At 54.8% G+C, this 10,640-nt stretch overlaps 4 protein-coding genes across 4 annotated transcripts in view; 2 read left to right on the forward strand and 2 right to left on the reverse strand.

Annotated features, from left to right (window-relative positions):
• The window catches only part of ETH_00015690 (uncharacterized protein), a gene marked incomplete at both ends in the record, with an annotated part of 2,621 nt that extends 1,728 nt beyond the window's left edge, over positions 1 to 893 (forward strand). Inside the window, 2 exons of the mRNA XM_013374626.1 lie at positions 1 to 11; positions 392 to 893. The exon at positions 1 to 11 is cut by the window's left edge and continues 1,728 nt beyond it. Coding sequence (XP_013230080.1) covers positions 1 to 11; positions 392 to 893 — 513 coding nt within the window. The remainder of the gene's footprint in view (positions 12 to 391) is intronic.
• A 901-nt stretch (positions 894 to 1,794) lies between these two features.
• Positions 1,795 to 3,771, reverse strand: ETH_00015695 (uncharacterized protein; the record flags this gene model as incomplete). The annotated part of the gene is made up of 1 exon (XM_013374627.1): positions 1,795 to 3,771. One exon carries the CDS (start codon positions 3,769 to 3,771, stop codon positions 1,795 to 1,797), a length of 1,977 nt encoding a protein of 658 aa, XP_013230081.1.
• An 821-nt stretch (positions 3,772 to 4,592) lies between these two features.
• Positions 4,593 to 8,995, forward strand: ETH_00015700 (uncharacterized protein; the record flags this gene model as incomplete). Its single annotated transcript, XM_013374628.1, has 9 exons — positions 4,593 to 4,796; positions 4,992 to 5,135; positions 5,668 to 5,988; positions 6,506 to 6,691; positions 7,046 to 7,249; positions 7,592 to 7,695; positions 8,131 to 8,335; positions 8,613 to 8,738; positions 8,948 to 8,995. 9 exons carry the CDS (start codon positions 4,593 to 4,595, stop codon positions 8,993 to 8,995), a joined length of 1,542 nt encoding a protein of 513 aa, XP_013230082.1.
• Positions 8,996 to 9,065: 70 nt separating this feature from the next.
• On the reverse strand, positions 9,066 to 9,950 carry ETH_00015705 (uncharacterized protein; the record flags this gene model as incomplete). The annotated part of the gene is made up of 2 exons (XM_013374629.1): positions 9,066 to 9,478; positions 9,659 to 9,950. The coding sequence occupies 2 exons, from the start codon at positions 9,948 to 9,950 to the stop codon at positions 9,066 to 9,068; spliced, it is 705 nt and encodes a 234-aa protein (XP_013230083.1).
• Positions 9,951 to 10,640: the final 690 nt, after the last annotated feature.

Consider the following 10,640-nt stretch of genomic DNA (forward strand, 5'->3'; position numbering starts at 1 on the left):
CAGCAGCAGCGGTTACTGCAGCAGCAGCAGCAGCAGAAATTCTGCTGCTGCTGCTGCTGCTGCTGCTGCTGATAATGATGCTTGCGCCGCCGCTAAGCCGCTGCCGCTGCTTCCGCTGTTGGCAACGGTGCTGCTGCTGCAGTTGCTGCAGCTACTACTAACACCAATGCAGCTGCCGCCGCAGCTGCTGCTGCTGCTGCTGCTGCTGCTGCTTTCCAGTGCGTCGCCTTCGTGCATCTGCCTCCGCACTATGAGAGCACAGCGGCCCAACAAATGAATAAATAAATAAATAAATAAAACAAAATAAATTACAATTAATCAATTAATTAATTAATAATAATCACGAATGAATGGCATGGGTGTTTGCTGCTTGCTGCGGTGTGGGGCGCAGCATCCCGGCTTCGCGCTGCTCTGCTGCTGGTGCTGCTGCTTACTTTTCGCTGCTTTGCTGCAGAGAAGCAGAAATGAGCAGCAACTTGCAGCAGCAGGAAGCAGCAAATCTGAATAGGCTGCGGCTGGGGCTTTCCAACGGCATAACTCGCACTGTGTCTTGCTACGACTTCCCCGCTGCTGCTGCTGCTGCTGCTGCTGCTGCCGCCGCCGCCAAGGCGGAGCAGCGCGCTGCAGCGGCCAAACAACGAGGCAGGCAGCAGCAGCAGCAGCAGCAGCACAGCACCCTCGGCGCAGCAGTTTCCGGCTTTTTTCAGTGGCTTGCTGCGCCGGCGGAAGCTGCTCATGCACACCAGCAGCAGCAGCAGCAGCAGCAGCGGCAGGACAGCCGAGGCAAGCAACAGCCGCAGCAGGAGAAAGAGCCGCAGCACAACAGCTTTGACAAGCAGCAGCAAACGCAGCAGCAGCAGCAGCAGCAGCGGCAACAAGCAGCCTTCCCATGAGGCGCGGCGCAGCTGTGCAGCCGCCTGCTGCTGCTGCTGCTTTAGACACCTTCGCAAACCAGCAGCAGCATCAGCAGCAGCAGCAGCAGATGCTGCTGCAGCAGCAGCAGCGGCTAGACGCTGCGCTGCAAAACGAAACCCTTCAGCTGGTTCCAGCCCTCCAGCTAGCAAGCTAGCCAATTAGCCCCTGGCTAGCCACGCAGCTAGCTAGCTAGCTAGCTAGCTAGCTAGCTAGCTGAGGGCAGCAAACTCCGCAGCCGCTTGCTGCCCCCACAAACAGCTAGCTCGCGCAGCAGCTACACCCAATGGCTAGCTAACTAGACAGCCAGCTAGCTAGCTAGCCAGCCAGGCAGCTAGCCAGATAGCTAGCTACTGGCTAGCTAGCTAGCCAGCTTGCCAGCTAGCTACTAGCTAGCTGCTTACATACCCGGCGAGCCAGCCGTCCAGGTGCCTAGCTAGGAAACCGCATACGGCTAGCTAGCTAGCTAGCTAGCTGCTAGCTAGCTGCCAGCTAGCCGGCTGGCTAGCTATCAGCTAGCTAGCTGGCTAGCTGCTGGCTTGCTAGCCAGGTGCTAGCTAGCTAGCCAGCTAGCTAGCTGTTAGCTAGCTACATGAGCGCAGCAAATCTAACTCAGCAGCAGTTCTGAGCCAAGAGGCTCTAAAAGAGGGCCCCCAGCTAGCTAGCTAGCTGCTGGCTAGCTAGCCAGCTAGCTGCCAGATAGCTAGCTGCTAGCTAGCTAGCCAGCTAGATGCTAGCTAGCTAGCTGCCTGGCTAGCGGGCGGCTTGGCTAGCTAGCCAGCTGTGCACTTTGACAAAGGCGCCCACCTCTAGGCAGCAGCAGCTATTGCTGCTGCTGTTGCTGCTGCTGCTGCTGCTCAAGCTGTCCGCAGTAGCGACTCCCTAGATCTCTTGCTTTACTCGAGCTCCCTCCATATTAAGCTGCTGCTGCTGCTGCTGCTGCCCGTGCTGCTGCTGCTGCTGCTCGTGCTGCTGCAGCGTGAAGGCCGTGGACTTGGCAATTGCTGCAGCAAATGAGTGTGGAAAAAGCTGCGCTGCTGCAGCAGCAGAAAACCAGCTGCAAGCCAGCAGCCCTGCTCGGCCCCACGGCGGCAGCCAGGAGCCGCTGTCGCTGCTGCTGCTGCTGCTGCTGCTGCCGCTGCTGCTGCTGCTGCTGCTGACGAAGCCGTTGCTCAGCACACAAGAGCTGCGCACGAAGCGGCCCCCAGGTCCCCGCGGTTGGTAGTTTGTGTGGCAGTGCTGCTGCTGCTGCTGCTGCTGCTGCTTGCTGCTCTGCTGCTGCAGCTGCAGCTTGCTGCTCTGCTGCTGCTTTGCTGGCCGTTCTTGCTTAGCAAGAGCCCCTCCCTGGTGCTGCTGCTGCTCTTGCTGCTGCTGCTCCCTCTGGGGCTCTTCAGAAAGCTGCTGCAGCTGCAGTTCTTGTAGCTGCTGCTGGAGCAGCAGCAGCAGCTGCCGGTTCGCTTCCGATAGCACTGGCTGTTGCTGCTGCTGCTGCAGCAGCACCTCTAGGTGCTGCTGCAGCGCCTCAGGAGCAAACGTTGCCTGTACGTACAGCCCGTTGCTGCAGTTCCCTCCAATTGCTTGAATGCTGCTGCTGCTGCTGCTGCTGCTGCTGTGCGGCAGTCCCAATGTGATCCTCATGATGACAATCTTTGCTGCTGCTTCTGCTGCTGCTGAGGGGAGCGGGCAGGCAGAGTTTTGCAGCCAGGAAGTTGCTGCTGCAGCAGGCGAGGGGTCCTGCTGCTGCTGCTGCTGCTGCTGCTGTTGCTGCTGCTGCTGCCTTTCCTGGGCGTACTGCTGCTCCTGCTGCAGCAGCAAAGCCTCCGTCAACAGCCGCCGCTTGGCCGTGGCTAGCTCTTGCTGCTGCTGCTGCAGCAGCTTGCGCTTCTTAGCAATGCTTTGCTGCCTCCGCAGCCGCCTCCGCCGCAGCAGCCGGGTGCTGCTGCTGCTGCTGCTGCTGCTCTTCTTCTTGCTCGAGGAGCAACGCACTGGGCTGCTGCTGCGGCTGCTGCTGCAGCTAAGGGACTTTCCAGACGCAGCAGAAGCTGCTGCTGCTGGGAACTCGAGGCTCAGGGAATGCGCTGCTTCTTCTGCTGCTGCTGCTGCTGCTGCTCTGCCAGCTGTGGCTGCAGCAGCAGCTGCTGCTGCTGACGTCTCAGCAACTGAGTAGGAGTCCTCAGCATCTCCACTTCTTGCTGCCAAGCTGCTGCTGCTGCTGCTCGCGGTGCTGCAGAACTCTACAACTTTGCGGCAGGCATCAGATGGCGGCCGCTGCTGCTGCTCGTGCTGCTGCCGTTGCTGCTGTTGCTGGTGTTGCTGCTGCTGTTGCTGTTGCTGTTGCTGCTGCTGCTTTCGTTTGTCCGTCGAGGAGATCTGCTCTTGCCTCTTAGCGGCGCGGCTCAGCGGCAACTGCTGTTGCTGCTGCTGCTGCTTCTGTAGCAGCTGGCGCTGCTGCAGCAGTAGCTGCTGCTGCAGCAGCTGCGATAGAGCTGTGTCCCTCAGCCGCAAGACCACCCGCAGATCCGGGGTCTTGCTGCTGCTGCTGCCGCTGAAGGGTGCATTGGTTTGCTGCTTGTTCTGCTGCTGCTGCTGCTGCAGCTGCGGAATGCGCGGCTGCTGCCGCGAGTCAAAGAGGGCCTGCCACTGCAGCAGACAAGCCCATGCTGTTGCTGCTGCTTGCTGCAACTGCTGCTGTGCTGCTGCTGTCCACGGCCTCCGGTGCTGCAGTTGCTTCTGCTGCTGCTGCTGCTGTTGCTGCCGCTGCCCGTAGGGCCAAGGCAGGTTGAGCAGCTGGAGGGCGTCTACGGGCAGCGGCGGCTCTTCGGCTTGCTGCAGTTGCTGCTGCTGCTGCTGCTGACGCATTTAAGCTCCAAGAAGGGACAAGACGGAGAGCAGCAGCAGCAGCAGTTATCGATCCCTCGGAGCTTGGTGGCGGTGGTGGCCGTGGCTAGCGCCCTGCAGCTGCTGCTGCAAGTCCTGCTGCTGCTGCTGCTGCTGCAACTGCTGCTGTTGCTGCTGCAACTACTGCTGTTGCTGCTGCTGCTGGCGACGCGGGCCCTTCGCCCCAGCAAGGGGGCGGTTATCTGCATTAGGTGCGGCTGAGTTTGCTGCTGCGCCGCTGAGTGCTGCAGCAGCAACGGCAGCAGCAGCAGCAGCAGCTCGCGAGCAGCAGAGTCCCTAAATAAAAGAAACAGCTGCTGTCACTTATCTAAGTGTGCTGACATCAGCAGCAAAGGAGGTCTCTGCTGCTGCGCCACATGCAGCAGCAGCAGCAACAGCTGCTGCTGCTGCTGCATGCAGTGCCGCAGCCGCCACTCCCATGGCTGCCGCCTGTCAGCCCCGACGGAATTAAGGTGAATTAAGAAAAGATAGACTGTTTTGAAGAGCAGCAGCAATAACAACAGCAGCAGCAGCAGCAGCAACAACAGCAGCAGCTGTTGCTGCTCCGGCTGCGCTGCGCTCCAGCATCGCGGTGTCTCGGGGAGAGAAGGGGCTTGCTGCTGCCTGCAGCAGCAGCAGCAGCAGCTTTAGCAGCAGCACCAAGAAAGTCGGCACTAGTTGCTGCAGCAGCAAACCCGCACGCACATTACCAGAAGCAGCAGCAGCAGCAGCACCAGTTGCGCTGCAGCATCCGTATTAAGGACGCGTTTGAAGGCAGCAGAAGCGGCAGTATAGCAGCGCTCATGCAGCAGCAGCAGCAGCAGCAGCGGCGCCCTCCTGTTGCTGCTGGCAGCAGCAGCAGAAGGGCAGCAGCGGTCTCGAGTGGCAACCGCAGCGGTAGCGCCTCTGCAGCAGCAGCAACTCAGCAGCAACAGCAGCAGCAGCAGCGAAGATCACTGCAGCGCAAAAGGCAGCAAACCTTCCATGTCTCGGACATACCAGAGGCTGTGAGTACTAATCCTGCTGCTGCTGCGGCTGCTGCTGCTGCTGCTGCTGCTGTGAACTCAAGTATTACTGTTGATTCAGCTGCTTATCTCGTTCCTTCTGCTGCTGCTAGGCGTTCTCCTGCTGCTGCGTCCTTTGCTGCTGTTCCGCCGCCTCATTCCGCTTTGCTGCTGCTGCTGCTGCTGCTTGTGTCCTAGGCACTTGCTGCGTACCCGTCGCTGGCACGCGAGCTGCTGCTGCTGCAGCAGGCAGAAGCAGAAATAGAAAAGGGGACGGAGCAGCTAACAGCAACCCTGAGAGACACAGTAAACCCCTGTTTAACAGCAAACGCCAATAGGCAGGTGGGTTGCTGCTGCTGCTGCTGCTGCTGCTGCTGCTGCTGCGGCTGTTGGGGCTGCTGGTGTTGCGCCGGCTGCTGCTGCTGCTGTTGCTGCTTGTCGCGGAGCTGATCATGCGGGTGCTGCTGCTGCTCCCCGTGTTGCTGCTGCTCTTTGTGAGGTTGACCGTGCTGCTGCTGCTGCTGCTGCTCAGCGTGTTGCTGCTGCTGCTAGTGTGCGGGGTGCTGCTGCTTCTGCTGCTGCTACTGCATACACTGCTGCGCTGAGGCGCTTCTGCAGCTGCTGCTGGCTGTGTTGGCACTGCTGCTTTGAATGGTGCTGCTACTGCTCGTGCTGCTGCTGCTGAGCCCCCGCAGATAGCGCTGCAGCAGCAGCAGCTGCTGCTGCTGCTGCTGCTGCGCAAGCATTTCTGTACTTTATTCTCTACTGTCTTTACACTTCTGCCTCCGCTGCTGCAGTCTATTTTCATTCCATTTATTATTTATTTATTTATTTATTAAATTAATTAATTTTAAATTAATTTATTTTTTTGCAGGCGCTGCCACTGCAGCTGTCTCGTTCGCGGCTGCGGCTTTTTGTTTATAACACGCACGCAAATCAACCTGCTGCTGCTGCTGCTGCTGCTGCTGCGGACTTGCATGCGCCGCACTTCCAGCGGCCCCCGGCGAACCAGCTGCAGCCTCCTGCTGCAGCTGCAGTTGCTGCTGCGGCAGCCGCAGCGGCAGCAGCGCCGCAGCAGCAGCAGCAGCAGCAGCAGCAGCTAAATGCCCTCCCTCAACCAACACTTACTTCTTTGCTGCACGAGCCGCCGCCTTCTTGGTCTCTCTACATAAAGGGACAGTCTCTAGACAAACAGGTTTGCTGCTGCTGTTGCTGCTACTGCTGCTGCTGCTGTTGCTGCTGCTGCTGCTGCTGCCGGTGTTGCTGCTGCTGCTGGGGCGGCGTAATCACGCCTACGTCTGTGTATAGGCAGCTGGAGAGTCTTTTTATTTGTTCTTGATAAATAAGTAAATGTTTATTATTTATTATTTATTTATTTATTTATGTATTTATTTATTTATTTATTCTGTTTTTATTTATTAACAAGTTGATTATAAGTTGTTGGCGACGAGCGAGTGGCTCGCCGAGTCTGTTTTTGCTGCTGCTTCGTTTTCTGCTGCTGCTTCGTTTGCTGCCGCTGCTCCCTCCCGTGCTGCTGCTTCTCCACCTGCTGCTGTTGCTGCTGCTGCTGCTTCAGTTGCTGCTGCTGCTGCTGTTTTGCTGCTGCTGCTGCTAGTACGTCTCCCATTTTGAGTGCGTTTTCGCCGTTTTGGCCGCTGCTGCCGCGCTTTCTCCGCGGCCGCCCGCTGCTGCTGCTGCTGCTGCTGCTGCAGGAGAGCAGCAGCAGCTGCTTGTCTTCGTTTTTCGAGAAGATCCTGGTGCTTTCGGAAGCAGAAAGTGTTGCCTGGCACTGGGGCGGCGGAGGGCCTGTTGAAGAACTTGTAATTCAGCGCCAAGGCGATAAACCTCTCAGCCTTCAAATCCTCCTTTTCATTCGACACAAACTCCCGGCCTTTGCGGTCTGCTGCTGCTGCTGCTGCTGCTGCGGCTGCTGCTGCGGCTGGGGCTGCGGCTGGGGATGCGGCTGGGGATGCAGCTGGGGTGCTGCGGTTGTTTCTGGGGTGCTGCTGCTGGGGTGCTGCAGGGGTGCTCCTACCGGTACCGCTGCTGCTGCTGCTGTTGCTGCTGCTGCTGTCGCTGCTAGTTGTATTGGGCGGGCTTGTGTTTTTGTAGCTGCTGCTGCTGTTTCTCTGGTGCCGCTGTCACTGATCTTGTTGCGGCTGCCCGCGTGTGCGGCTGCTGCTGCTGCTACTTGAGCTGCAGCAAGATCAACAACCCCGCTGCTGCTGCTGCTGCTGCTGCTCCTGCTGCAGCTGTCCCCTCAACTCTCGGCCGTCTGCGGCGGGCAGCGGCAGCTTTCTCTTTGCGCAGTGCTGCGCTGCATCTTCTCTTATTGCCTCTCAAGGGGTTTGCTGCTGTCGGGCCCCAGCAGCAGCAGCAGCGGCGGCAGCAGCAGCAGCAGCAGCAAGGTTGCGCCCCGCGAAATCCGACTCGCGACGGACGAACAGCTCAGAAAGGTAAGGCCCAGCAGCAACAGCAGCACTCATGTTAGCAGCAGCAGCAGCAGCAGCAGCAGCAAATTGGCTAGGCAGCACTCCTTGATCCAAACTGCTTGTACGGATTGGATTTGTCTTTTAGCGACTAAATAAATGAATAAATAAATAGATTAAATAATAAATAAATAAATAAATAGTAACAAATAAATAGCAAGTAAATAAATAGATAAATAAATAAGTAATAAGACGGTAAATAGACAAAAAACGAACAGCAACGGAGGCAAGAAACGAAGCAGCAAAGCAGCACAGCAGCAGCAGCAGCAGAAGCAGCAGCAGCAGCATCAATTGCGTTTGCTGCTGCAGCTTTTCGGCCCCTCTGTTCGCTCTCTCTCTCTTGCTGATCTCCCGCTGCTGCTGCGGCAGCATTTGCTGCCGCCGCTGCCAGTTGTTATAAAGCACAACCTGAAGTCCGTTTGCTGCTGCTGCTGCTGCTGCTGCTGGTTCTTGCATTTGTTATTTGTTATTATTGAATCTTTTTATATTTTGATCAACTTCAATTTATTATTTTTTGTTCTTCACAGATCAACTGCTGTTTATTGGTTTTCATTTATTGTTTCTCTTGCAGAGTTTGCTGCTGCTGTTATTTATTTAATTTTATCTTAATTAATTTAATTTATTTTAACTATTTATATCATTTATATTTATATTTTTATTTATTTATTTATTTATTATTTATTTATTATTTAACTTTTGCTTCAAAGCTGTTGTTGCTCGGCCGTTCAGGTCTACTGCTCCTGGTGCTGCAGATGCTGCTGCTGCTGCTAGTGCTGCTGCTGCTAATACTGCTGCTGCTGCTGCTGCTAATGCTCCTGATGCTGCGGTTGCTGCTGCTGCTAATGCAGGCTTTCGGGGGATTGGATAGAAAGCGAGCATGCGTATGACTTTTCTTTGGACTGTATAGACACCACCTGCGGCAGCAGCAGCAGCAGCAGCAACAGCGCAGCAGCAGCAGCAGGAGCAGCAGCAACTGCTTGCTGCGTCCTTGGCCTCGACAGCTGGCTCTCCGCGTCGCAGCAGCAAAGCGTGTTTCTGCAGCAGCAGCAAAAGGTGCTAAAGCTGCTGCTGCTGCTGCTAATGGTCCAGCTGCTGCTGAAGCTGAATAACGCTGTGGATACTGATGTTGCTGCTGCTGCTGCTAAAGCGCGATCCGCTAGCTTAGAGTTGCTGCTGCTGCAGCGGCTTCGGCCTATTATTTTGTTTTATATTTCAGCTGCTGGTCTGCCCGCAGCAGCTGCTGCTCGTTTGTTTTCTGCCGTTGCTGCTGCTGCTGCTGCTCGTCCGACGCCAACTGGTGCTGCTGCTGCTGTTGTTGCTGTTGCTGCAGCAGCAACTTTCGTTAGATGCTGAGCTGGAGGCGGTGGAGGGCCACTTGGCTTTGCTGCTGCAGCAAATTTGCTGCCGCGTTTCCCACATGAAGATATACAGCTCTTTGGCAGAAGACCCTAAGCAGGTATTTATTTATTTATTTGTTTTAATCAATTTAATTAATTTAGTTTAATTAAATTAATTAATTAAATTAATTTATTTGGCTTATTTGTTTGCTGCGTGGCTGCGTGGGTGCCGTTGGTCTCGCGGGTTTTGCTGCAGCGGTTGCTGCTGCTGTTGCTGTTGCTGCTGATCTTGCTGCAGCTGCTGCTGCTGCTGCTGCTGCTGCTGCAGTGGCGCTTCCGCGTCCTCCTCGCCAGCCGTCTGGTGCCTTTTATTTGAAATTAATCAAACTGTTTATTATTTATTTTCATTTATTTATTATTTATTATTAATTTATTAATTAATTAATTTATTTATTTATTTGCTGCTGCAGTTCATCCAGCTGCAGCTGGAGTCTTGCCTCCCTGACCACCAGCGCCTCGTGGCGGACAGCAACTGTCTTTTCGAATATGAAGTTTCCCCCAAAAGGGCCAGCTTCTACAACAAGGTGCTGCTGCTGCTGCTGCTGCTGCTCTTGCTGCTGCTGCTGCTGTCGTTGCGGCTCTTGCTGCTGCTGCTGCTGCTTTGCTGGTGCTGCTGCTCTTGCGCCTGCTGCTATTGCTGCTGCTGCTCTTGTTGCTGCCGCTGCTCTTATTGCGGCCGTTGCTGCTGCTGCTGCTGCTCTTGCTGTTGCTGCTGCTGTTGCGCCTGCGGCCCTTGCTGCTGCTGCTCTTGTTGCTGCTGCTGAGGGCGGTGGCGGTGGCGTTGCTGTTGCCGCTGTTGCTTATGGCTGCGTCGACGCTTCTTCCGCACTTTCTGCTGCTGCTGCTGCTGCTGCTTTACTTCTCTCTGTTACTGTGACTGCTTTTTCCGCGGCTTCGTTTGCTGCTGCTGCTGCTGCTGCTCCTTTCCGAAGCGGCGACTAAACTGCTTATCTATTTCCTGCTGCCGTTTCTCGCTGACTGACGGATCGCTTGCCGCAATTTGCTGCTGCTGCTGCTGCTGCTGTTGCTGCTGCTGCAGCCGTGGCTGCCGAGGGCAGTTGGACGATATCTGCAGCGGAAGGCTCTTCCCCTCGACGACCAAATATGGTTCGTGTCTCTATACTTTGCTGTTGCTGCTGCTGTTGCTGCTGCTGCTGCTGTTGCTGCTGCTGTTGCTGTTGCTGCTGCTGTTGCTGCTGCTGCTGCCGTTGCTGCTGCTGCTGCTGTTTCTGCTGCTGCTTAGGGCGGGGGCGGTGGTGCTGCTGCCTCATAGTTGCTGGAAGCAGCAGAAGAGTAAATGCAGTCGAGGCCACTTGGCAGCGAAGCAAATGAAATTAATTAAATAAATTTAACTAATTTACTTTAAATTTATTAATTTAAATAATTAATTCAATTAATTCAACAGAATATATATTCTGTTTATTCCCAGTTGTTGTGCCACAAATGCCCGAATAATAAACAGCAGTTCATGATTCAGATCAGTAGCAGCAGCAGCAGCAGCTGCCGGAGCAGCAGCAGCAGCCGCAGCAGCAGCTGCCGCAGCAGCAGCAGCAGCAACACCGCGAAAGATGGATTTGTTTAGCTGCGCACTATTATTTATTTAGCTATTTATTCATTTACTATCTATTTACTATTTATTTATTTTTATTTATTTTTATTTGTTTATTAATTTATTATTTATTTATCTATTTTTTGCTTTCTGCTGCAGCAAACTCTTCGCTGCTTATGGGCTGCCGGACCCCCGAAAGCGGCAAAGAGAAGTAAATCTTTTTAATTCTTTTTTATTTTTAATTTATTTTTGTTTATTTTCAGTCTATTTTTCTTTATTTTTAATTTCTGTTCTTTTTTGGTTTCCTTTTTCTGCTTCTTTTGTTTCCTTTTTTCTCTCTGTCTCCTGCAATCTCTTTGCGTTTCTCTCACTCTTTTAACTGCTGCTGCTGCTGCTGCGGCTGCTGCTGCTG

Source organism: Eimeria tenella, genomic scaffold (assembly GCF_000499545.2).
Source record: "Eimeria tenella Houghton genomic scaffold, Eth_scaff22, whole genome shotgun sequence".
Taxonomy (NCBI): Eukaryota; Apicomplexa; class Conoidasida; order Eucoccidiorida; family Eimeriidae; genus Eimeria; species Eimeria tenella.